The sequence below is a fragment of the Oncorhynchus gorbuscha genome, linkage group LG11 (assembly GCF_021184085.1).
Source record: "Oncorhynchus gorbuscha isolate QuinsamMale2020 ecotype Even-year linkage group LG11, OgorEven_v1.0, whole genome shotgun sequence".
NCBI classification, from domain to species: Eukaryota; Metazoa; Chordata; class Actinopteri; order Salmoniformes; family Salmonidae; genus Oncorhynchus; species Oncorhynchus gorbuscha.
The window spans coordinates 86,462,502-86,489,957 of NC_060183.1; the positions used below are offsets into that span (position 1 = coordinate 86,462,502).

Below are 27,456 nucleotides of genomic sequence, written 5' to 3' on the forward strand. Positions count from 1 at the left end.
TACTCAGAACAGAATACAGTAGGGCTGATGGGTTTAGTTGCTCCAACTGGACCAGTCTGTTACTCAGAACAGAATACAGTAGGGCTGATGGGTTTAGTTGCTCCAACTGGACCAGTCTGTTACTCAGAACAGAATACAGTAGGGCTGATGGGTTTAGTTGCTCCAACTGGACCAGTCTGTTACTCAGAACAGAATACAGTAGGGCTGATGGGTTTAGTTGCTCCAACTGGACCAGTCTGTTACTCAGAACAGAATACAGTAGGGCTGATGGGTTTAGTTGCTCCAACTGGACCAGTCTGTTACTCAGAACAGAATACAGTAGGGCTGATGGGTTTAGTTGCTCCAACTGGACCAGTCTGTTACTCAGAACAGAATACAGTAGGGCTGATGGGTTTAGTTGCTCCAACTGGACCAGTCTGTTACTCAGAACAGAATACAGTAGGGCTGATGGGTTTAGTTGCTCCAACTGGACCAGTCTGTTACTCAGAACAGAATACAGTAGGGCTGATGGGTTTAGTTGCTCCAACTGGACCAGTCTGTTACTCAGAACAGAATACAGTAGGGCTGATGGGTTTAGTTGCTCCAACTGGACCAGTCTGTTACTCAGAACAGAATACAGTAGGGCTGATGGGTTTAGTTGCTCCAACTGGACCAGTCTGTTACTCAGAACAGAATACAGTAGGGCTGATGGGTTTAGTTGCATAACATATTTTTTTAAATAAAACAAGTGTGTAATTTTATACAGTATGAGCCTTTCACAGAGTCACATGCTTACATCCATGTTAGTTTTCGATTATGGGGTTATGGGTTAGAGGTTGGGGTCAGGAGTTAAGGTTACCCTCATTGGTCTATATCTTTGATTGGGTGTTGATGGTAGACAGGGCAGGATGGGTAATAGCTATGGGTAGTGGTTATGGTAGGGGGTAGGGGTCAAAGGTCAGAGTTTAGGGTTACCTTCATTGGTCCATATCTCTGATAGGGTGTTCACAGAGGAGGATGAGAGGAGGAGGAGGAGACCAATGACTATCAGACCACCGGGACAGGACACGAGACCGGGCATCTGGGGAGAGACAGAGAGACAACCTGAGGACAGGACACGAGACCGGGCATCTGGGGAGAGACAGAGAGACAACCTGAGGACAGGACACGAGACCGGGCATCTGGGGAGAGACAGAGAGACAACCCGAGGACAGGACACGAGACCGGGCATCTGGGGAGAGACAGAGAGACAACCCGAGGACAGGACACGAGACCGGGCATCTGGGGAGAGACAGAGAGACAACCCGAGGACAGGACACGAGACCGGGCATCTGGGGAGAGACAGAGAGACAACCCGAGGACAGGACACGAGACCGGGCATCTGGGGAGAGACAGAGAGACAACCCGAGGACAGGACACGAGACCGGGCATCTGGGGAGAGACAGAGAGACAACCTGAGGACAGGACACGAGCCCGGGCATCTGGGGAGAGACAGAGAGACAACCCGAGGACAGGACACGAGACCGGGCATCTGGGGAGAGACAGAGAGACAACCCGAGGACAGGACACGAGACCGGGCATCTGGGGAGAGACAGAGAGACAACCCGAGGACATGACACGAGACCGGGCATCTGGGGAGAGACAGAGAGACAACCTGAGGACAGGACACGAGACCGGGCATCTGGGGAGAGACAGAGAGACAACCTGAGGACAGGACACGAGACCGGGCATCTGGGGAGAGACAGAGACACAACCTGAGGACAGGACACGAGACCGGGCATCTGGGGAGAGACAGAGAGACAACCTGAGGACAGAACACGAGACCGGGCATCTGGGGAGAGACAGAGAGACAACCTGAGGACAGAACACGAGACCGGGCATCTGGGGAGAGACAGAGACAACCTGAGGACAGGACACGAGACCGGGCATCTGGGGAGAGACAGAGACACAACCTGAGGACAGGACACGAGACCGGGCATCTGGGGAGAGACAGAGAGACAACCTGAGGACAGGACACGAGACCGGGCATCTGGGGAGAGACAGAGACACAACCTGAGGACAGGACACGAGACCGGGCATCTGGGGAGAGACAGAGAGACAACCTGAGGACAGGACACGAGACCGGGCATCTGGGGAGAGACAGAGAGACAACCTGAGGACAGGACACGAGACCGGGCATCTGGGGAGAGACAGAGACACAACCTGAGGACAGGACACGAGACCGGGCATCTGGGGAGAGACAGAGAGACAACCTGAGGACAGAACACGAGACCGGGCATCTGGGGAGAGACAGAGAGACAACCTGAGGACAGAACACGAGACCGGGCATCTGGGGAGAGACAGAGACAACCTGAGGACAGAACACGAGACCGGGCATCTGGGGAGAGACAGAGAGACAACCTGAGGACAGAACACGAGACCGGGCATCTGGGGAGAGACAGAGAGACAACCTGAGGACAGAACACGAGACCGGGCATCTGGGGAGAGACAGAGAGACAACCTGAGGACAGGACACGAGACCGGCATCTGGGGAGAGACAGAGAGACAACCTGAGGACAGGACACGAGACCGGGCATCTGGGGAGAGACAGAGAGACAACCTGAGGACAGAACACGAGACCGGGCATCTGGGGAGAGACAGAGAGACAACCTGAGGACAGAACACGAGACCGGGCATCTGGGGAGAGACAGAGAGACAACCCGAGGACAGGACACGAGACCGGGCATCTGGGGAGAGACAGAGAGACAACCTGAGGACAGGACACGAGACCGGGCATCTGGGGAGAGACAGAGAGACAACCTGAGGACAGAACACGAGACCGGGCATCTGGGGAGAGACAGAGACACAACCTGAGGACAGGACACGAGACCGGGCATCTGGGGAGAGACAGAGAGACAACCTGAGGACAGGACACGAGACCGGGCATCTGGGGAGAGACAGAGAGACAACCTGAGGACAGAACACGAGACCGGGCATCTGGGGAGAGACAGAGAGACAACCCGAGGACAGGACACGAGACCGGGCATCTGGGGAGAGACAGAGAGACAACCTGAGGACAGAACACGAGACCGGGCATCTGGGGAGAGACAGAGAGACAACCTGAGGACAGAACACGAGACCGGGCATCTGGGGAGAGACAGAGAGACAACCTGAGAGAGACATCACTACTGTCAGAACCAAGAACACTGCGGCTCTCTGTCAATCAAATCAGCTCCAACAATCCAAACGAGGAGATGATGATTAGTGTTGGGAATTAACAGTCCAGATGGAACCTATCATTATCTCATTACAACAATCCAGGTTGAATATACCATTATCTCATTTCACTAATGACACTTTAATAGGAGAAGGAAGCCCAGGTTAGAGTCTGAGTGTTACAGAGAGACAGAGAGAGAGAGTGAGAGAGACAGAGAGAAAGAGAGCTTCTTCCACTTTCCCCCAATGCACAAGTGGTTATCTCCACCCTGCCACCATACAGCGAGCGGGTGAATGCAACATGTCTACCTGGTCCACTACTCCACCCTGGACTGAACAGCCTTTATGACCAGGTCCACCTGCAAGGCCCAACGCAGGAGATGAGAAGCAGGTACAGGGAGTGAACCATTTAATATAGACGGACATGCAACGGAACAGGAACAGCGTCTGGACATAAACACTAAAAACAATGCTAGGACAGGGAACTACCCAGAGGAGCAGACATATACACAGGTACAATCAGCGCAGTGAGGGAGTCCAGGTGAGTCCACTGAGCGCAGCTGCACGTAATGATGGTAACAGGTGTGTATGATGACGGGTAGCCTGGCGCCCTCAAACGCCAGGGAGGGGGAGGGGGAGCAGGCGTGACATCCCCTCTACGAGGCATGAATCACCACCTTTGCCAGGACCCTGAAGTTTATCACAATAAAACCGCAGCCCCAACACCTCACGCAACAGAGCAAGAGACACCCTGCCCAGACCAGGGAAACACTCTCCCAGACCTGCAAGACCCCCCCCCCCCCTCCTGAACGACCTGCACCGAGAGAACCCACCTACTTTTTTTATTCCCTAATTTATTTACACACAATACCCCATAATGACATCACAATACCCCATAATGACATCACAATACCACATAATGACAAAGTGAATACAGGATTTTAGAAAGTTTTGCAAATACATTACAAATGTATGCTGATATCTCATTACATACGTATTCAGACCCTATTTCATGAGACTCGAAATTTAGCTCAAGTGCATCCTGTTTCCATTGATCATTCTTTTTCATTTTATTTCACCTTTATCTAACCATGTAGGCCAGTTGAGAACAAGTTCTCATTTACAACTGTTACTGCTAGGTTACTTTTATATTTACTTCACCTTTATTTAACCAGGTAGGCCAGTTGAGAACAAGTTCTCATTTGCAACTGCGACCTGGCCAAGATAAAGCAAAGCAGTGTGAACAGACAACACAGAGTTACACATGGAGTAAACAATACACAAGCCAATAACACAAACAGGTCAATGACACAGTAGAAAAAGGAAAGTCTATATGCAGTGTGTGCAAAAGGCATGAGGAGGTAGGCAATAAATAGGCCATAGGAGCGAATAATTACAATTTAGCAGATTAGCACTGGAGTGATAGATGATCAGATGGTCATGTACAGGTAGAGATACTGGTGTGCAAAAGAGCAGAAAAGTAAATCAAATAAAAGCAGTATCGGGATGAGGTAGGTGAAAATGGGTGGGCTATATATCGATGGACTATGTACAGTTGCAGCGATCGGTTAGCTGCTCAGATAGCTGATGTTTGAAGTTGGTGAGGGAGATAAAAGTCTCCAACTTCAGCGATTTTTGAAATTCGTTCCAGTCACAGGCAGCAGAGAACTGGAAGGAAATGTGGCCAAAGGAGGTGTTGGCTTTGGGGATGATCAGTGAGATACACCTGCTGGAACGTGTGCTACGGATGGGTGTTGTTATCGTGACCAGTGAACTGAGATAAGGCGGAGCTTTACCTAGCATAGACTTATAGATGACCTGGAGCCAGTGGGTCTGGCGAAGAATATGTAGCGAGGGCCAGCCGACTAGAGCATTCAGGTCGCAGCGGTGGGTGGTATGAGGTGATTTGGTAACAAAACGGATGGCACTGTGATAGACTACATCCAGTTTGCTGAGTAGAGTATTGGAAGCTATTTTGTAGATGACATCGCCGGTAGGATAGTCCGTTTTTAGAGGGTATGTTTGGTGGCGTGAGTGAAGGAGGCTTTGTTGCGAAATAGAAAGCCGATTCTAGATTTGATTTTGGATTGGAGATGTTTAATATGAGTCTGGAAGGAGAGTTTACAGGCTAGCCAGACACCTAGGTATTTATAGTTGTCCACATATTCTAGGTCGGAACCGTCCAGGGTGGTGATGCTAGTCGGGCGGACGGGTGGGGGCAGCGAACGGTTGAAAAGCATGCATTTGGTTTTATTAGCGTTTAAGAGCAGTTGGAGGCCACGGAAGTAGTGTTGTATGGCATTGAAGCTTGTTTGGATGTTAGTTAACACAGTGTCCAAGAAAGGGCCAGAAGTATACAGAATAGTGTCGTCTGCGTAGAGGTGGATCAGGGAATCACCAGCAGCAAGAGCGACATCATTGATATATACAGAGAAAAGAGTCGGCCCGAGAATTGAACCCTGTGGAACCCCCATAGAGACTCCCAGAGGTCCGGACAACAGGTCCTCCGATTTGACACACTGAACTCTGTCTGCAAAGTAGTTGGTGAACCAGGTGAGGCAGTCATTAGAAAAACCAAGGCTATTGAGTCTGCCGATAAGAATACGGTGATTGACAGAGTCGAAAGCCTTGGCCAGGTTGATGAAGGCATCTGCACAGTACTGTCTTTTATCGATGGCGGTTATGATGTCGTTTAGTACCTTGAGCGTGGCTGAGGTGCACCCATGTCCAGCTCTGAAACCAGATTGCATAGCGGAGAAGGTATGGTGGGATTCAAAATGGTCGGTGATCAGTTTGTTAACTTGCCTTTCGAAGATTTTAGAAAGGCAGGGCAGTATGGATATAGGTCTGTAAAAGTTTGGGTCTAGGGTGTCATCCCCTTTGAAGAGGGGGATGACGGCGTCAGCTTTCCAATCTTTAGGGATCTTGGACGATACGAAAGAGAGGTTGAACAGGCTGGTAATAGGGGTTGCAACAATGGCGGCGGATAGTTTTAGAAAGAGAGGGTCCAGATAGTCTAGCCCGGCTGATTTGTACGGGTCCAGATTTCGCAGCTCTTTCAGAACATCTGCAGTCTGGATAGGTGAAGGAGAAGCTGGGGAGGTTTGGGCGAAGCTGTTGGCCGGGGTTAGCGTAGCCAAGAGGAAGGCATGGGCAGCCGTTGAGAAATGCTTATTGAAATGTTAAATTTTCATGGATTTATCAGTGGTGACAGTGTTACCTAGCCTCAGTGCAGTGGGCAGCTGGGAGGAGGTGCTCTTGTTCTCCATGGACTATCTAGGGTGGTGAGGAAATTACTTTTAAAGAATGACCAGGCATCCTCTACTGACGGGATGAGGTCAATATCCTTCCAGGATACCCGGGCCAGGTCGATTAGAAAGGCCTGCTCGCAGAAGTCTTTTAGGGAGCGTTTGACAGTGATGAGGGGTGGTCGTTTGACTACGGGCCCATAGCGGATACAGGCAACGAGGCAGTGATGAGTGCTGAGATCCTGATTGAAATCAGCAGAGGTGTATTTGGAGGGCAAGTTCGTCAGGATAATGTCTATGAGGGTGCCCATGTTTACGGATTTAGGGTTGTACCTGGTGGGTTCCTTGATGATTTGTGTGACATTGAGGGCATCTAGCTTAGATTGTAGGACTGCCGGGGTGTTAAGCATATCCCAGTTTAGGTCACCTAACAGAACAAACTCTGAAGCTAGATGGGGGCGATCAATTTACAAATGGTGTCCAGGGCACAGCTGGGAGCTGAGGGGGGTCGGTAGGTAGCAGGCGGCAACAGTGAGAGACTTATTTGTGGAGAGGTACATTTTTAAAATTAGAAGTTCAAACTGTTTGGGTATAGACCTGGAAAGTATGACAGAACTCAAGGCTCTCTCTGCAGTAGATTGCAACTCCTCCCCCTTTGGCAGTTCTATCTTAGTGGAAAATGTTGTAGCTGGCTATGGTAATCTCAGAATTGTCGGTGGCCTTCCTAAGCCAGGATTCAGACATGGCAAGGACATCAGGGCTTGGATGACCGACCTCTGACCTGTCTATTGCCCCTGTCGGAATATTAGACTATTGTTAATTCAACGTGGATCTGGGTCTTACCTTTATACCTGATAGATGAGGGGGAAAAACTATTTAATCCATTTTAGAATAAGGCTGTAAAGTAACAAAATGTGGAAAAAGTCAAGGGGTCTAAATACTTTCCAAATGCATGTATCAACAAATTGTCTTGGGCACTAGAACGGTCTGCAGCACCCGGCCTCACCCTACTAGAATCTGAAGTCAAAACTCGACTGTTTGCTGACGACCTGGTGCTTCTGCCCAACCAAGGAGGGCCTACAGAAGCACCTAGATCTTATGCACAGACCTGGGCCCTGACAGTGAATCTCAGTAAGACAAAAAATAATGGTGTTCCAAAAAAGGTCCAATTGCCAGGACCAAAAATACAAATTCCATCTATACACCGTTGCCCTAGAGCACACAAAAACTACACCTACCTCGGCCTAAACATCAGCAGGACATTTCACACAACACTGTGAACGATCTGAGAGACATGATAAGAAGGGCCTTTTACGCCATCAAAAGGAAAATAGAATTCAACATCCCTATCAGGATCTGGCTAAAAATACTTGAATCAGTTATAGAACCAATTGCCCTTTATGTTTGTGAGGTCTGGGGTTCGCTCACCAACCAATATTTCACAAAATGGGACAAATACCAAATTGAGACTCTGCAAAAACATCCTCTGTGTACAACTTAAAACACTCAATAATGCATGCAGAGCAGAATTAAGCCGATTACCGCTAATTATCAAAATCCAGAAAAGAGACGTTAAATTCTACAACCACCTAAAAGGAAGCAATTCCCAAACCTGACCACTGTGACTGACCCTAAACAGAGAGTACACAGTGGCAGAATACCTGACCACTGTGACTGACTCAAAATTAAGGAATGTTTTGACTATGTACAGACTCAGTGAGCATAGCCTTGCTATTGAGAAAGGCCGCCGTAGGCAGACCTGGCTCTCAAGAGAAGACAGGCTATGTGCTCACTGCCCACAAAATGAGGTGGAAACTGTGCTGCACTTCCTAACCTGCTGCAAATGTATGACCATATTAGAGAGACATATTTCCCTCAAATTACACAGATCCACAAAGAATTTCAAAACTTCAGTAATCTGGCTTCATACATTCACCTCTGAAGGTAAATCATGTACTTACATTCAGTAATCTGGCTTCATGCATTCACCTCTGAAGGTAAATCATGTACTTACATTCAGTAATCTGGCTTCATACATTCACCTCTGAAGGTAAATCATGTACTTACATTCAGTAATCTGGCTTCATACATTCAACTCTGAAGGTAAATCATGTACTTACATTCAGTAATCTGGCTTCAGTCAATAGACTACAAGTCAATGGAGTTACACTAATATATACTCACTGTTCAGATAGAGACTGTGTAACTAGTACTAATATATACTCACTGTTCAGATAGAGACTGGGCAACTAGTACTAATATATACTCACTGTTCAGATAGAGACTGGGCAACTAGTACTAATATATACTCACTGTTCAGATAGAGACTGGGCAACTAGTACTAATATATACTCACTGTTCAGATAGAGACTGGGTAACTAGTACTAGTATATACTCACTGTTCAGATAGAGACTGGGCAACTAGTACTAGTATATACTCACTGTTCAGATAGAGACTGGGTAACTAGTACTAATATATACTCACTGTTCAGATAGAGACTGGTAACTAGTACTAGTATATACTCACTGTTCAGATAGAGACTGGGTAACTAGTACTAATATATACTCACTGTTCAGATAGAGACTGGTAACTAGTACTAGTATATACTCACTGTTCAGATAGAGACTGTGTAACTAGTACTAATATATACTCACTGTTCAGATAGAGACTGGGCAACTAGTACTAGTATATACTCACTGTTCAGATAGAGACTGGGTAACTAGTACTAATATATACTCACTTTTCAGATAGAGACTGGTAACTAGTACTAGTATATACTCACTGTTCAGATAGAGACTGGGTAACTAGTACTAGTATATACTCACTGTTCAGATAGAGACTGGGTAACTAGTACTAGTATATACTCACTGTTCAGATAGAGACTGGGTAACTAGTACTAATATATACTCACTGTTCAGATAGAGACTGGGTAACTAGTACTAGTATATACTCACTGTTCAGATAGAGACTGGGTAACTAGTACTAATATATACTCACTGTTCAGATAGAGACTGGGTAACTAGTACTAATATATACTCATTGTTCAGATAGAGACTGGGTATCTAGTACTAATATATATACTCACTGTTCAGATAGAGACTGGGTAACTAGTACTAATATACAGTATACTCACTGTTCAGATAGAGACTGGGTAACTAGTACTAATATATACTCACTGTTCAGATAGAGACTGGGTAACTAGTACTAATATATATACTCACTGTTCAGATAGAGACTGGGCAACTAGTACTAATATATACTCACTGTTCAGATAGAGACTGGGTAACTAGTACTAATATATACTCACTGTTCAGATAGAGACTGGGTAACTAGTATTAATATATATTCAATGAGAGGCGTTCTGACTCAGGAGAGGCGTTCTGACTCAGGAGAGGCGTTCTGACTCAAGAGAGGTGTTCTGACTCTAGAACCAGAGAGGTGTTCTGACTCTAGAACCAGAGAGGTGTTCTGACTCTAGAACCAGAGAGGTGTTCTGACTCTAGAACCAGAGAGGTGTTCTGACTCTAGAACCAGAGAGGTGTTCTGACTCTAGAACCAGAGAGGTGTTCTGACTCTAGAACCAGAGAGGTGTTCTGACTCTAGAACCAGAGAGGTGTTCTGACTCCAGAACCAGAGAGGTGTTCTGACTCCAGAACCAGAGAGGTGTTCTGACTCAGGAGAGGCGTTCTGACTCCAGAACCATAGAGGTGTTCTGACTCAGGAGAGGCGTTCTGACTCCAGAACCAGAGAGGTTTTCTGACTCCAGAACCAGAGAGGTGTTCTGACTCCAGAACCAGAGAGGTGTTCTGACTCCAGAACCAGAGAGGCGTTCTGACTCAGTAGAGATAGGTGTTCTGACTCCAGAACCAGAGAGGCGTTCTGACTCCAGAACCAGAGAGGCGTTCTGATTCAGGAGAGGCATTCTGACTCAGTAGAGGTGTTCTGACTCCAGAACCAGAGAGGCGTTCTGACTCCAGAACCAGAGAGGAGTTCTGACTCCAGAACCAGAGAGGCGTTCTGATTCAGGAGAGGCGTTCTGATTCAGGAGAGGCGTTCTGACTCCAGAACCAGAGAGGCGTTCTGACTCCAGAACCAGAGAGGAGTTCTGACTCCAGAACCAGAGAGGAGTTCTGACTCCAGAACCAGAGAGGAGTTCTGACTCCAGAACCAGAGAGGTGTTCTGACTCCAGAACCAGAGAGGTGTTCTGACTCCAGAACCAGAGAGGCGTTCTGACTCCAGAACCAGAGAGGCGTTCTGACTCCAGAACCAGAGAGGCGTTCTGACTCCAGAACCAGAGAGGCGTTCTGACTCCAGAACCAGAGAGGCGTTCTGATTCAGGAGAGGCATTCTGACTCCAGAACCAGAGAGGTGTTCTGACTCCAGAACCAGAGAGGAGTTCTGACTCCAGAACCAGAGAGGAGTTCTGACTCCAGAACCAGAGAGGCGTTCTGATTCAGGAGAGGCGTTCTGATTCAGGAGAGGCGTTCTGATTCAGGAGAGGCATTCTGACTCAGTAGAGGTGTTCTGACTCCAGAACCAGAGAGGCGTTCTGACTCCAGAACCAGAGAGGCGTTCTGACTCCAGAACCAGAGAGGCGTTCTGACTCCAGAACCAGAGAGGAGTTCTGACTCCAGAACCAGAGAGGCGTTCTGACTCCAGAACCAGAGAGGAGTTCTGACTCCAGAACCAGAGAGGAGTTCTGACTCCAGAACCAGAGAGGAGTTCTGACTCCAGAACCAGAGAGGAGTTCTGACTCCAGAACCAGAGAGGTGTTCTGACTCCAGAACCAGAGAGGTGTTCTGACTCCAGAACCAGAGAGGCGTTCTGACTCCAGAACCAGAGAGGCGTTCTGACTCCAGAACCAGAGAGGCGTTCTGACTCCAGAACCAGAGAGGCGTTCTGATTCAGGAGAGGCATTCTGACTCCAGAACCAGAGGTGTTCTGACTCCAGAACCAGAGAGGTGTTCTGACTCCAGAACCAGAGAGGTGTTCTGACTCCAGAACCAGAGAGGTGTTCTGACTCCAGAACCAGAGAGGTGTTCTGACTCAGGAGAGGTGTTCTGACTCAGGAGAGGTGTTCTGACTCCAGAACCATAGAGGTGTTCTGACTCAGGAGAGGCGTTCTGACTCCAGAACCAGAGAGGTGTTCTGACTCCAGAACCAGAGAGGTGTTCTGACTCCAGAACCAGAGAGGAGTTCTGACTCCAGAACCAGAGAGGAGTTCTGACTCCAGAACCAGAGAGGTGTTCTGACTCCAGAACCAGAGAGGTGTTCTGACTCCAGAACCAGAGAGGCGTTCTGACTCCAGAACCAGAGAGGCGTTCTGACTCCAGAACCAGAGAGGCGTTCTGACTCCAGAACCAGAGAGGCGTTCTGACTCCAGAACCAGAGAGGCGTTCTGATTCAGGAGAGGCATTCTGACTCCAGAACCAGAGAGGTGTTCTGACTCCAGAACCAGAGAGGAGTTCTGACTCCAGAACCAGAGAGGAGTTCTGACTCCAGAACCAGAGAGGCGTTCTGATTCAGGAGAGGCGTTCTGATTCAGGAGAGGCGTTCTGATTCAGGAGAGGCATTCTGACTCAGTAGAGGTGTTCTGACTCCAGAACCAGAGAGGCGTTCTGACTCCAGAACCAGAGAGGCGTTCTGACTCCAGAACCAGAGAGGAGTTCTGACTCCAGAACCAGAGAGGCGTTCTGACTCCAGAACCAGAGAGGAGTTCTGACTCCAGAACCAGAGAGGAGTTCTGACTCCAGAACCAGAGAGGAGTTCTGACTCCAGAACCAGAGAGGAGTTCTGACTCCAGAACCAGAGAGGTGTTCTGACTCCAGAACCAGAGAGGTGTTCTGACTCCAGAACCAGAGAGGCGTTCTGACTCCAGAACCAGAGGCGTTCTGACTCCAGAACCAGAGAGGCGTTCTGACTCCAGAACCAGAGAGGCGTTCTGATTCAGGAGAGGCATTCTGACTCCAGAACCAGAGGTGTTCTGACTCCAGAACCAGAGAGGTGTTCTGACTCCAGAACCAGAGAGGTGTTCTGACTCCAGAACCAGAGAGGTGTTCTGACTCCAGAACCAGAGAGGTGTTCTGACTCAGGAGAGGTGTTCTGACTCAGGAGAGGTGTTCTGACTCCAGAACCATAGAGGTGTTCTGACTCAGGAGAGGCGTTCTGACTCCAGAACCAGAGAGGTGTTCTGACTCCAGAACCAGAGAGGTGTTCTGACTCCAGAACCAGAGAGGTGTTCTGACTACAGAACCAGAGAGGTGTTCTGACTACAGAACCAAAGAGGCGTTCTGACTCAGTAGAGGCGTTCTGACTCCAGAACCAGAGAGGCGTTCTGACTCCAGAACCAGAGAGGCGTTCTGACTCCAGAACCAGAGAGGCGTTCTGACTCCAGAACCAGAGAGGCGTTCTGATTCAGGAGAGGCATTCTGACTCCAGAACCAGAGAGGTGTTCTGACTCCAGAACCAGAGAGGAGTTCTGACTCCAGAACCAGAGAGGCGTTCTGATTCAGGAGAGGCGTTCTGATTCAGGAGAGGCGTTCTGATTCAGGAGAGGTGTTCTGACTCCAGAACCAGAGAGGTGTTCTCACTCCAGAACCAGAGAGGAGTTCTGACTCCAGAACCAGAGAGGAGTTCTGATTCAGGAGAGGCGTTCTGATTCAGGAGAGGCGTTCTGACTCCAGAACCAGAGAGGCGTTCTGATTTAGGAGAGGCGTTCTGATTCAGGAGAGGTGTTCTGACTCCAGAACCAGAGAGGTGTTCTCACTCCAGAACCAGAGAGGAGTTCTGACTCCAGAACCAGAGAGGAGTTCTGACTCCAGAACCAGAGAGGCGTTCTGACTCCAGAACCAGAGAGGCGTTCTGACTCCAGAACCAGAGAGGTGTTCTGACTCCAGAACCAGAGAGGAGTTCTGACTCCAGAACCAGAGAGGCGTTCTGACTCCAGAACCAGAGAGGCGTTCTGATTCAGGAGAGGCATTCTGACTCAGTAGAGGTGTTCTGACTCCAGAACCAGAGAGGAGTTCTGACTCCAGAACCAGAGAGGCGTTCTGACTCCAGAACCAGAGAGGAGTTCTGACTCCAGAACCAGAGAGGTGTTCTGACTCCAGAACCAGAGAGGAGTTCTGACTCAGGAGAGGTGTTCTGACTACAGACCCAGAAAGGTGTTCTGACTCAGGAGGAGAGTGTGGACCTGACAAGCTGCTACACATTCCCTGTTTTAGCAGAGAATAGACAGACAGACGGACAGACTTTAAATACAGGGCAGGACAGAGGTTGTAATATGTATGTATTGGGTTCTGCTGTGTTTAATCCTGACACAGACACACTGTACTTTACCACAGCTTTGATATTTAAAATATGTTACTGGTCCTAAAGTCCTAAAGAAAAAGATCAACATACATCGTTACCATCAAGGACAAAACCGCACAAATCAATGAAACACAATGACGTACCATAAACTGTGTGACTGATAGTCAATGTGATGCAGTCAATCCCTGTACCTACAGTATAAAACCCATCTGTTCTTTACAACCTCAGGCAAACAGACCACAGCTTCGGTGTTTTTAGAATAACACATTATTGGACTTGGACGTTCTAAAGTAAAAAATAAAACTACTACTACCATCAAGGACAAAGCAGCCCAAAGCAGCCCAAAGCAGCATCATGCAGTCAATCCCTGGACCTAAAGTTAGAATGTCCCTGTGCTTTACACCCACAGAGCAAACAGGACATAAAGGTGATCTGAAGTCTAAACCCAACACTGAGGGAAGGCTGGTTTCCTCTAACAGGACATCAAAGTGATCTGAAGTCTAAACCAACACTGAGGGAAGGCTGGTTTCCTCTAACAGGACATAAAGGTGATCTGAAGTCTAAACCAACACTGAGGGAATGCTGGTTTCCTCTAACAGGACATCAAGGTGATCTGAAGTCTAAACCCAACACTGAGGGAAGGCTGGTTTCCTCTAACAGATCGTGAAGCAGATTACATTAAGTAGCCCTTTCCTGCAGTCAGATGACCTAGGGGCCTCACGGGTGGAATGATACTAATATTTTCCATCATTTCATAATTCATTAAACATTATTTTCACATAAAAAATACAGTGTTTATGTCAAATGGTTTTGTTGTAAAGTGGCAAGAAAGAGCATGTGAACCCTTTGGAATTACCTGGAATTCTGCATAAATTGGTCATATAATTTATCTGATCTTCATCTAAGTCATAACAATAGACAAACACAGTCTGCTTAAACTAATAACACAAAAATATTGTATTTTTCTCTTCTATATTGAATACATCATTTAAACATTCACAGTGTAGGTTGGAAAAAGCATGTGAACCCCTAGGCTAATGACTTCTCCAAAAGCTAATTGGAGTCAGGAGTCAGCTAACCTGGAGGCCAATCAATGAGATGAGATTGGAGATGTTGGTTAGAGCTGCCTTGCCCGTTAAAAAAAAACTCACAAAATGTGAGTTTGCTATTCACGAGAAGCAGTGTCTGATGTGAACCTTGCCTCGAACAAAAGAGATCTCAGATGACATAAGATTAAGAATTGTTGACTTGCATAAAGCTGGAAAGGGTTGAAAAGTATATCTAAAAGCCTTGATGTTCATCAGTCCACAGTAAGACAAGTTGTCTATAAATGGAGAAAGTTCAGCACTGTAGCTACTCTCCATAGGAGTGGCCGCTGCAAGAGCACAGCGCAGAATGCTCAATGAGGTTAAGAAGGATCCTAGAGTGTCAGCTGAAGACTTACAACAATCTCTGGGACATACTAACATCTCTGTTGACGAGTTTACGATACGTAATACACTAAACAAGAAAGGTGTTCATGGGAGGACACCACGGAAAAAGCCACTGCTGTCCAAAACAACATGCAATGTCTGAAGTTTGCTGCTTTGCTGCCTCAGGGTCTGGACAGCATGCTATCGTCGACGGAAAAATTAATTCCCTGTAACGGCTTTCTAGGTGTGGTGAAGGAGAGTTGGACCAAACTGCAGCGTGTAGATTGCGATCCATGTTTAATGAAAACAAACATAAAATACAAATAAACACGTAATGAAAACCTTGTCAACTAAATACAAAGACACTAAGGACAATCACCCACGACAAACTCAAAGAATATGGCTGCCTAAATATGGTTCCCAATCAGAGACAACGATAAGCACCTGCCTCTGATTGAGAACCACTCCAGACAGCCATAGACTTTGCTAGATAACCCCACTAGCTACAATCCCAATACCAACACCAAAACCCCAAGACAAAACACACCACAATACAAAAACTCCATGCCACACCCTGGCCTGACCCAATACATGAAGATAAACACAAAATACTTCGACCAGGGCGTGACATTCCCAAGTTTATCAAGACATTTTGCAGAAGAATGCAAGGCTATCTGTCCGCAAATTTTATTACCAATTTACGCAGAAATCTGGGTATTTCCGAAGGGTTTCAGATGCTTTGTCTTGCCACTGTATTTCAGTCTCCTGTGAAGTACATAAAGTGTAATATTGGGATGCAAACTCCAAATTGAATACATTTCTACTCTATATCTGTCATGGTTCAGCTGTCTTTCTGTTAAGCCCATAACCATGTGTGTGAGGTGGATACTATACTGTAACCGGGCTACTATAGAGCCATCAGGAGCATAGACTAGAGCCAGGCTACTATAGAGCCATCAGTAGTAGACTAGAACCAGGCTACTATAGAGCCATCAGGAGCATAGACTAGAGCCAGGCTACTATAGAGCCATCAGGAGCACAGACTAGAACCAGGCTACTATAGAGCCATCAGTAGTACAGACTAGAGCCAGGCTACTATAGAGCCATCAGTAGTACAGACTAGAGCCAGGCTACTATAGAGCCATCAGGAGCACAGACTAGAACCAGGCTACTATAGAGCCATCAGTAGCACAGACTAGAGCCAGGCTACTATAGAGCCATCAGGAGCATAGACTAGAGCCAGGCTACTATAGAGCCATCAGTAGTACAGACTAGAACCAGGCTACTATAGAGCCATCAGTAGTACAGACTAGAGCCAGGCTACTATAGAGCCATCAGTAGTACAGACTAGAGCCAGGCTACTATAGAGCCATCAGTAGTACAGACTAGAGCCAGGCTACTATAGAGCCATCAGTAGTACAGACTAGAGCCAGCACTATAGAGCCATCAGTAGTACAGACTAGAGCCAGGCTACTATAGAGCCATCAGTAGTACAGACTAGAACCAGCACTATAGAGCCATCAGTAGTACAGACTAGAGCCAGGCTACTATAGAGCCATCAGTAGCACAGACTAGAGCCAGGCTACTATAGAGCCATCAGTAGTACAGACTAGAGCCAGGCTACTATAGGGCCATCAGTAGTACAGACTAGAACCAGGCTACTATAGAGCCATCAGTAGCACAGACTAGAGCCAGGCTACTATAGAGCCATCAGGAGCATAGACTAGAGCCAGGCTACTATAGAGCCATCAGTAGTACAGACTAGAGCCAGGCTACTATAGAGCCATCAGTAGTACAGACTAGAGCCAGGCTACTATAGAGCCATCAGTAGTACAGACTAGAGCCAGGCTACTATAGAGCCATCAGTAGTACAGACTAGAGCCAGGCTACTATAGAGCCATCAGTAGTACAGACTAGAGCCAGGCTACTATAGAGCCATCAGTAGTACAGACTAGAACCAGCACTATAGAGCCATCAGTAGTACAGACTAGAACCAGGCTACTATAGAGCCATCAGTAGTACAGACTAGAACCAGGCTACTATAGAGCCATCAGTAGTACAGACTAGAACCAGGCTACTATAGAGCCATCAGGAGCACAGACTAGAGCCAGGCTACTATAGAGCCATCAGTAGTACAGACTAGAACCAGGCTACTATAGAAACATACTAGAACCAGGCTAATATAGAGCCATCAGTAGTAGACTAGAGCCAGGCTACTATAGAGCCATCAGTAGTACAGACTAGAGCCAGGCTACTATAGAGCCATCAGTAGTACAGACTAGAGCCAGGCTACTATAGAGCCATCAGTAGTACAGACTAGAGCCAGGCTACTATAGAGCCATCAGGAGCACAGACTAGAACCAGGCTACTATAGAGCCATCAGTAGTACAGACTAGAACCAGCACTATAGAGCCATCAGTAGTACAGACTAGAGCCAGGCTACTATAGAGCCATCAGTAGTACAGACTAGAACCAGCACTATAGAGCCATCAGTAGTACAGACTAGAGCCAGGCTACTATAGAGCCATCAGTAGCACAGACTAGAGCCAGGCTACTATAGAGCCTTTAGTAGTACAGACTAGAGCCAGGCTACTATAGAGCCATCAGTAGTACAGACTAGAACCAGGCTACTATAGAGCCATCAGTAGTACAGACTAGAACCAGGCTACTATAGAGCCATCAGTAGTACAGACTAGAGCCAGGCTACTATAGAGCCTTGCATCCCAATATTACACAAGTAGTCCAGGTGATCAAACTAACACCAGACTATATAACTGGTCAGTAGTACAGGTGATCAAACTAACACCAGACTATATAACTGGTCAGTAGTACAGGTGATCAAACTAACACCAGACTATATAACTGGTCAGTAGTACAGGTGATCAAACTAACACCAGACTATATAACTGGTCAGTAGTACAGGTGATCAAACTAACACCAGACTATATAACTGGTCAGTAGTACAGGTGATCAAACTAACACCAGACTATATAACTGGTCAGTAGTCCAGGTGATCAAACTAACACCAGACTATATAACTGGTCAGTAGTACAGGTGATCAAACTAACACCAGACTATATAACTGGTCAGTAGTACAGGTGATCAAACTAACACCAGACTATATAACTGGTCAGTAGTACAGGTGATCAAACTAACACCAGACTATATAACTGGTCAGTAGTACAGGTGATCAAACTAATACCAGACTATATAACTGGTCAGTAGTACAGGTGATCAAACTAACACCAGACTATATAACTGGTCAGTAGTCCAGGTGATCAAACTAACACCAGACTATATAACTGATCAGTAGTACAGGTGATCAAACTAACACCAGACTATATAACTGGTCAGTAGTACAGGTGATCAAACTAATACCAGACTATATAACTGGTCAGTAGTACAGGTGATCAAACTAACACCAGACTATATAACTGGTCAGTAGTCCAGGTGATCAAACTAACACCAGACTATATAACTGGTCAGTAGTACAGGTGATCAAACTAACACCAGACTATATAACTGGTCAGTAGTCCAGGTGATCAAACTAACACCAGACTATATAACTGGTCAGTAGTACAGGTGATCAAACTAACACCAGACTATATAACTGGTCAGTAGTACAGGTGATCAAACTAATACCAGACTATATAACTGGTCAGTAGTCCAGGTGATCAAACTAACACCAGACTATATAACTGGTCAGTAGTACAGGTGATCAAACTAACACCAGACTATATAACTGGTCAGTAGTACAGGTGATCAAACTAACACCAGACTATATAACTGGTCAGTAGTCCAGGTGATCAAACTAACACCAGACTATATAACTGGTCAGTAGTCCAGGTGATCAAACTAACACCAGACTATATAACTGGTCAGTAGTCCAGGTGATCAAACTAACACCAGACTATATAACTGGTCAGTAGTCCAGGTGATCAAACTAACACCAGACTATATAACTGGTCAGTAGTCCAGGTGATCAAACTAACACCAGACTATATAACTGGTCAGTAGTCCACACACAGACACGCACAATGTCATGGTACTGTGAATTTTATTCTAATGTGGTATTAATGTAATAATGTAATAATGTAATAATGTAATAATGTATTAATGTAATAATGTATTAATGTAATAATGTAATAATGTATTAATGTAGTAATGTATTAATGTAATAATGTATTAATGTAATAATGTAATAATGTATTAATGTAGTAATGTATTAATGTAATAATGTATTAATGTAATAATGTAATAATGTATTAATGTAATAATGTAATAATGTAATAATGTGTAATGTATTAATGTAATAATGGTAATAATGTAATAATGTATTAATGTAGTAATGTGATACTGTATTAATGTATTAATGGTAATAATGTATTAATGTATTGTATTGTTTTATTGATGAATTTCTAACCCTGTTTTGACCCCAGGAAGAGTAGCTGTTGCCTTGTTGAGTTATAACTGTTCTAACCCTGGTTGTACACCAGGAAGAGTAGCTGCTGCCTTGTTGAGTTATAACTGTTCTAACCCTGGTTGTACACCAGGAAGAGTAGCTGCTGCCTTGTTGAGTTATAACTGTTCTAACCCTGGTTGTACACCAGGAAGAGTAGCTGCTGCCTTGTTGAGTTATAACTGTTCTAACCCTGGTTGTACACCAGGAAGAGTAGCTGCTGCCTTGTTGAGTTATAACTGTTCTAACCCTGGTTGTACACCAGGAAGAGTAGCTGCTGCCTTGTTGAGGTATAACTGTTCTAACTGTTTCGACCCCAGGAAGAGTAGCTGCTGCCTTGTTGAGTTATAACTGTTCTAACCCTGGTTGTACACCAGGAAGAGAAGCTGGCACTGAGCCTTTAAAAAAAATGAAATAATGAGTTGGGAAACTTTGGGTGCGTTCTTACACCATTACCCAATACAGAATCTGTTCACCATTCCTCCATTCAGAATCCATTCACCATTCCTCCATACAGAATCTGTTCACCATTCCTCCATTCAGAATCCATTCACCATTCCTCCATACAGAATCCATTCACCATTCCTCCATTCAGAATCCATTCACCATTCCTCCATACAGAATCCATTCACCATTCCTCCAAACAGAATCCATTCACCATTCCTCCATAAGAATCCATTCAATTCCTCCAAAATGAATCCATTCAATTCCTCCATTGAATCCATTCACCATTCCTCCATACAGAATCCATTCACTATTCCTCCATACAGAATCCATTCACCATTCCTCCATACAGAATCCATTCACCATTCCTCTATTCAGAATCCATTCACCATTCCTCCATACAGAATCCATTCACCATTCCTCCATACAGAATCCATTCACCATTCCTCCATGCAGAATCCATTCACCATTCCTCCATTCACCATTCCTCCATACAGAATCCATTCACCATTCCTCCATACAGAATCCATTCACCATTCCTCCATTCAGAATCCATTCACCATTCACCATTCCTCCATACAGAATCCATTCACCATTCCTCCATACAGAATCCATTCACTATTCCTCCATACAGAATCTGTTCACCATTCCTCCATTCAGAATCCATTCACCATTCCTCCATACAGAATCCATTCACCATTCCTCCATTCAGAATCCATTCACCATTCCTCCATACAGAATCCATTCACCATTCCTCCAAACAGAATCCATTCACCATTCCTCCATACAGAATCCATTCACCATTCCTCCAAACAGAATCCATTCACCATTCCTCCATACAGAATCCATTCACCATTCCTCCATACAGAATCCATTCACTATTCCTCCATACAGAATCCATTCACCATTCCTCCATACAGAATCCATTCACCATTCCTCTATTCAGAATCCATTCACCATTCCTCCATACAGAATCCATTCACCATTCCTCCATACAGAATCCATTCACCATTCCTCCATACAGAATCCATTCACCATTCCTCCATTCACCATTCCTCCATACAGAATCCATTCACCATTCCTCCATACAGAATCCATTCACCATTCCTCCATTCAGAATCCATTCACCATTCACCATTCCTCCATACAGAATCCATTCACCATTCCTCCATTCAGAATCCATTCACCATTCCTCCATACAGAATCCATTCACCATTCCTCCATTCAGAATCCATTCACCATTCCTCCATACAGAATCCATTCACCATTCCTCCATTCAGAATCCATTCACCATTCCTCCATACAGAATCCATTCACCATTCCTCCATACAGAATCCATTCACCATTCCTCCATTCACCATTCCTCCATACAGAATCCATTCACCATTCCTCCATACAGAATCCATTCACCATTCCTCCATACAGAATCCATTCACCATTCCTCCATACAGAATCCATTCACCATTCCTCCATTCACCATTCCTCCATACAGAATCCATTCACCATTCCTCCATTCAGAATCCATTCACCATTCCTCCATACAGAATCCATTCACCATTCCTCCATACAGAATCCATTCACCATTCCTCCATTCAGAATCCATTCACCATTCCTCCATACAGAATCCATTCACCATTCCTCCATTCAGAATCCATTTGTCATGTTTTGTCATTTATTATCTTGTCTTGTCCCTGTGCTTCCCATTCTATTCGTTTCCCTCTGCTGGTCTTATTAGGTTCTTTCCCTCTTCCTATCCCTCTCTCTCCCCCTCCCTCTTCACTCTCTCATCGTTCCTCCTGCTCCCAGATTCCCCTAATCAATCATTTAGTCTTCCCACACCTGTTCCCGATCCTTTCCCCTGATTAGAATCCATTTCTTCCTTTGTGTTCCATTCCTGTCCTGTCGGTTCCTTGTCTAGAATTCACCGTGCTGTGTTTGTGTATTCGTGTCGTGTTTTCCTCAGATGCTGCGTGGTGAGCAGGTGTCTGAGTCTGTCTGGTTCAAGTGCCTTCCCGAGAACCTGCTGTTCACCTGCTGTTCAAGATCGAGTCATTTGTCCTCCATTAAAGACTCTGTTTTCGCCAAGTCGCTTTTGGGTCCTCTTTCACCTGCATGACACCATTCACCATTCCTCCATACAGAATCCATTCACCATTCCTCCATACAGAATCCATTCACCATTCCTCCATTCAGAATCCATTCACCATTCCTCCAAACAGAATCCATTCACCATTCCTCCATACAGAATCCATTCACCATTCCTCCATTCAGAATCCATTCACCATTCCTCCATACAGAATCCGTTCACCATTCCTCCATACAGAATCCGTGGGGTTATTTTCTCCTCATGCGTTCTCATTTGGAATCATGTCATCTGATCAAAGCACTCAGTTCCAATCGAAGTGCCAGTGAGTTTATCAAACTCCAGGCATTTACATGAGTTGGATGAAAATAGAGCTCCTTGTCAACGCACAGCAGTGGTGGGTTTGCATGAGCAGAAAATAGCCCCATCCCTCCTGTAAAATATGCTGGTGGACCTTTGATGTTATGGGGCTATTCTACTTCCAGGGGTCCTTGTTAAGGTCAACGGCATCATTAACTTTTCCCAGTACCAGGATATTTTTTTTAGCCATAAAACCAGTTGTCTCCAAGACTTGAACCCCTATTGAAAACCTGTGTTTTGAATTGAAGAAGGAAGTCCATAAGCACAGGTGAAGGATGTCAAGGATCTGGAAAGATTCTGTTATCAAATGGAGGAATGGTTTACGATCCTACCCTACCCTACTCAACAAATTGGATGCAGTCTATCACAGTGCAATCCGTTTTGTCACCAAAGCCCCATATACTACCCACCATTGCGACCTGTACGCTCTCGTTGGCTGGCCCTCGCTTCATACTCATCGCCAAACCCACTGGCTCCATGTCATCTACAAGACCCTGCTAGGTAAGGTCCCCCCTTATCTCAGCTCGCTGGTCACCATAGCATCACCCACCTGTAGCACGCGCTCCAGCAGGTATACCTGTCTGGTCACCCCCAAACCCAATTATTTCTTTGGCTGCCTCTCCTTCCAGTTCTCTGCTGCCAATGACTGGAACGAACTACAAAAATCTCTGAAACTGGAATCACTTATCTCCCTCACTAGCTTTAAGTACCAACTGTCAGAGCAGCTCACAGATTACTGCACCTGTACATAGCCCACCTATAATTTAGCCCAAACAACTACCTCTTTCCCTACTGTGTTTATTTATTTATTTATTTTGCTCCTTTGTACCCCATTATTTTAATTTCTACTTTGCACATTCTTCAACTGCAAATGTACCATTCCAGTGTTTTACTTGCTACCATTCCAGTGTTTTACTTGCTATATTGTATTTATTTTGCCACCATGGTCTTTTTTTTTCAAAAATAAAAAATCCCTCCCAATGCGTTCTCCACATTCATAAAACATTTGACAAAAAAGGCAATTAACCTCAAAAAGTGAGGTATTAAAAACAAGGGTGTCAATAATGTTTTCACCCTACCCGTTTGAGATAATTAAATCTCTTTCTCTGAGCAATTGTATAAAATAATAATATTTCCAAATGTTTTTGGAGCGTACAATATAGCTCAATATTTCAATGATTTATTTTATACAGCCATTTCTGCTAATCGATATCAATGATGTTAATAATTTCAGACCACGCTGTATATCTGATGATTCATTATATACAATGTGATTTATAACATTTCGACTTGCTAAACGTTATTATACCGTGTTCTATAAACAATAACAACAACGATGCATTTGAAAAATAAAATGTTTTCATTTTCTTTACAATTTTAGTTGGGTTTAAACCATACAAAAACACAACATTGTAGGGAGCAATACTGTGGCTGGATATTTATTGAATACATAGTGTCATGATTAAAACATCATGATAAGCAGATCGCCTGGAGATTTGGAACATTCATTATTTAACAATTAATACATTAAAATCCACAACACGTATCCAAACAGACAAGGTTGTGAAATGAATTTCCTTCTGTGGAAATGGATACAGCCCAGTGTAAATATCGAGATGTCTTGCGTTCTACATAGGCTACACAGTCCGAAAAGTTTTTAATCACTACACTCAAACTCAGCCGTCCAAATTCATCATCTGTGTCTATACTTCTAACTTTCGCACCATACGTAGACATGCATTCGAATAGGATAAACCTTACCTTCAATATATTCTAAAGTTAAAAGGGCATTTTTGAGTGGTCGTGATCCATGGCTTCAACTTTGTCGAGTTTTACCTTCCCAACCGTAGATAGTCTTCTCCAGGATAAACGGAGCTGTGACACCGTGCCATCTGCGCTCCAGAGCGGATCCCATTGGAGGAACGGGGCGTCAATAAGGAAGAGGCCGAGACGGTACTTCCTGTGTAAAGGGGGGCAGGACCCCGGTGTGTGTGTGTTTATAAAGAGATCAGGGTGGGCAGAACCTGGAACAGATTTAACTCTTTAATGTGGTTGAGAAAGACACGGGTCACCTGTTTTATAATTAGCTCAGCAGCCATGGGTAGTAATAGGCCCAGTCTATCAGCTGTAAAGAGGTAGACCTCTAGAGTAGTTTACAATAGATTACAATGCAATATAGTAAAATATAATACATTATATTAGAATAGAGAATAAGAGAATATAGTATAATAGAATAGAGTATATTACAATATATTATAATAGTGTATAATTAAAAATAATATATTACAAGAGATTATAATATAATAGTGTAGAGTAGAGTATAATATATTATAGTATAATATAATAGAGTATAATAGAATAGAGTATTATATGATATAGTAGAATAGAATATAGTTTAATAGAATGGAGTAAAACAGAATATAGTATAATAGAATAGTTTAGAATAGAATATAGTATAATATAATATAGTATAATAGAATAGAGTATAATATATTATAGTATAATAGAATAGAGTATAATAGAATAGAGTATAATATAATATAGTAGAATAGAATATAGTTTAATAGAATGGAGTAAAACAGAGTATAGTATAATAGAATAGTTTAGAATAGAATATAGTATAATATAATATAGTATAATAGAATAGAGTATCATAGAATATAGTATAATAGAATAGAGTATAATATAATATAGTATAATAGAATAGAGTATAATATATTATAGTATAATATAATAGAGTATAATAGAATAGAGTATTATATGATATAGTAGAATAGAATATAGTTTAATAGAATGGAGTAAAACAGAATATAGTATAATAGAATAGTTTAGAATAGAATATAGTATAATATAATATAGTATAATAGAATAGAGTATCATAGAATATAGTATAATAGAATAGAGTATAATAGAATAGAGTATAATATAATATAGTATAATATAATATAGTATAATAGAATAGGGTATCATAGAATATAGTATAATAGAATAGAGTATAATAGAATAGAGTATAATATAATATAGTAGAATAGAATATAGTTGAATAGAATGGAGTAAAACAGAGTATAGTATAATAGAATAGTTTAGAATAGAATATAGTATAATATAATATAGTATAATAGAATAGAGTATCATAGAATATAGTATAATAGAATAGAGTATAATAGAATAGAGTATAATATAATATAGTAGAATAGAATAGAATATAGTATAACAGAATATAGTACAATAGAATAGAGTATAATAGAAGAGTAGAATAGTATAATAGAATATAATAGAGTATAATATAATATAGTATAATATAATAGAGTATAATAGAATATAATAGAGTATAATAGAATAGAGTATAATATAATAGAGTATAATATAATAGATTATAATATAATAGAGTATAATAGAATAGAGTACAATAGAATAGAGTATTAAAAAATAGAGTACAATAGAATAGCGTAAAATAGAGTATAATAGAATATAGTATAACAGAATACATTATAATAAGGCCTCCAAAATGGCGTGGCAGTCTAAGTTACTGCATAGGCTACACAGTCCGCAGTGCTCGAAATTAATAAATAATAATAATAACCACTTTGTTTAAAAAGTAACAATATTTTGGAGATTTTGTTTTCAAATTAGTGAGCGAGAAAAAGGCAATATTTGAACATGTGGTGAGACATTCTCACTAATTTGTAAATAAAGCCAGTTTGTTATTTAGAATTATTTATTTCCGGAGAAACCTGATTATTTAGCCGACATCACATGTTCATGTTCAGTCAACACATATAAGATATATATATATAACATATATAATCATGGAACATAATAGAACATCTTTGTTTCTCAAATCAAATCAAATCAAATTTTATTTGTCACATACACATGGTTAGCAGATGTTAATGCGAGTGTAGCGAAATGCTTGTGCTTCTAGTTCCGACAATGCAGTGATAACCAACAAGTAATCTAACTAACAATTCCAAAACTACTGTCTTATACACAGTGTAAGGGGATAAGGAACATGTACATAAGGATATATGAATGAGTGATGGTACAGAGCAGCATACAGTAGATGGTATCGAGTACAGTATATACATATGAGATGAGTGTGTAGACAAAGTAAACAAAGTGGCATAGTTAAAGTGGCTAGTGATACATGTGTTACATAAGGATGCAGTCGATGATGTAGAGTACAGTATATACATATGCATATGAGATGAATAATGTAGGGTAAGTAACATTATATAAGGTAGCATTGTTTAAAGTGGCTAGTGATATATTTACATCATTTCCCATCAATTCCCATTATTAAAATGGCTGGAGTTGGGTCAGTGTCAATGACAGTGTGTTGGCAGCAGCCACTCAGTGTTAGTGGTGGCTGTTTAACAGTCTGATGGCCTTGAGATAGAAGCTGTTTTTCAGTCTCTCGGTCCCAGCTTTGATGCACCTGTACATACCTCGCCTTCTGGATGATAGCGGGGTGAACAGGCAGTGGTTCGGGTGGTTGATGTCCTTGGTGATCTTTATGGCCTTCCTGTAACAACGGGTGGTGTAGGTGTCCTGGAGGGCAGGTAGTTTGCCCCCGGTGATGCGTTGTGCAGTCCTCACTACCCTCTGGAGAGCCTTACGGTTGAGGGCGGAGCAGTTGCCGTACCAGGCGGTGATACAGCCCGCCAGGATGCTCTCGATTGTGCAGCTGTAGAAGTTTGTGAGTGCTTTTGGTGACAAGCCGAATTTCTTCAGCCTCCTGAGGTTGAATAGGCGCTGCTGCGCCTTCTTCACGACGCTGTCAGTGTGAGTGGACCAATTCAGTTTGTCTGTGATGTGTATGCCGAGGAACTTAAAACTAGCTACCCTCTCCACTACTGTTCCATCGATGTGGATAGGGGGGTGTTCCCTCTGCTGTTTCCTGAAGTCCACAATCATCTCCTTAGTTTTGTTGACGTTGAGTGTTCTCCATGCTTGTCTCAGA

The 27,456-nt window shown here is 43.8% G+C and overlaps 1 protein-coding gene across 3 annotated transcripts in view; it reads right to left on the bottom strand.

Moving 5' to 3' along the window:
- LOC123989582 (interleukin-11 receptor subunit alpha-like) overlaps nt 1-24,392 on the bottom strand; it is a 59,452-nt gene extending 35,060 nt beyond the window's left edge. For all 3 annotated transcript variants that reach the window (XR_006830575.1, XR_006830574.1, XM_046290705.1), the window contains exons 1-2: nt 24,255-24,392; nt 955-1,060 (exon numbers count right to left, since the gene is read on the bottom strand). Coding sequence is in view for 1 of the 3 variants with exons in the window: in XM_046290705.1 (XP_046146661.1) it covers nt 955-1,060 (106 nt within the window). In the remaining 2 variants the exon portion in view is untranslated. The remainder of the gene's footprint in view (nt 1-954; nt 1,061-24,254) is intronic.
- Nucleotides 24,393-27,456: the final 3,064 nt, after the last annotated feature.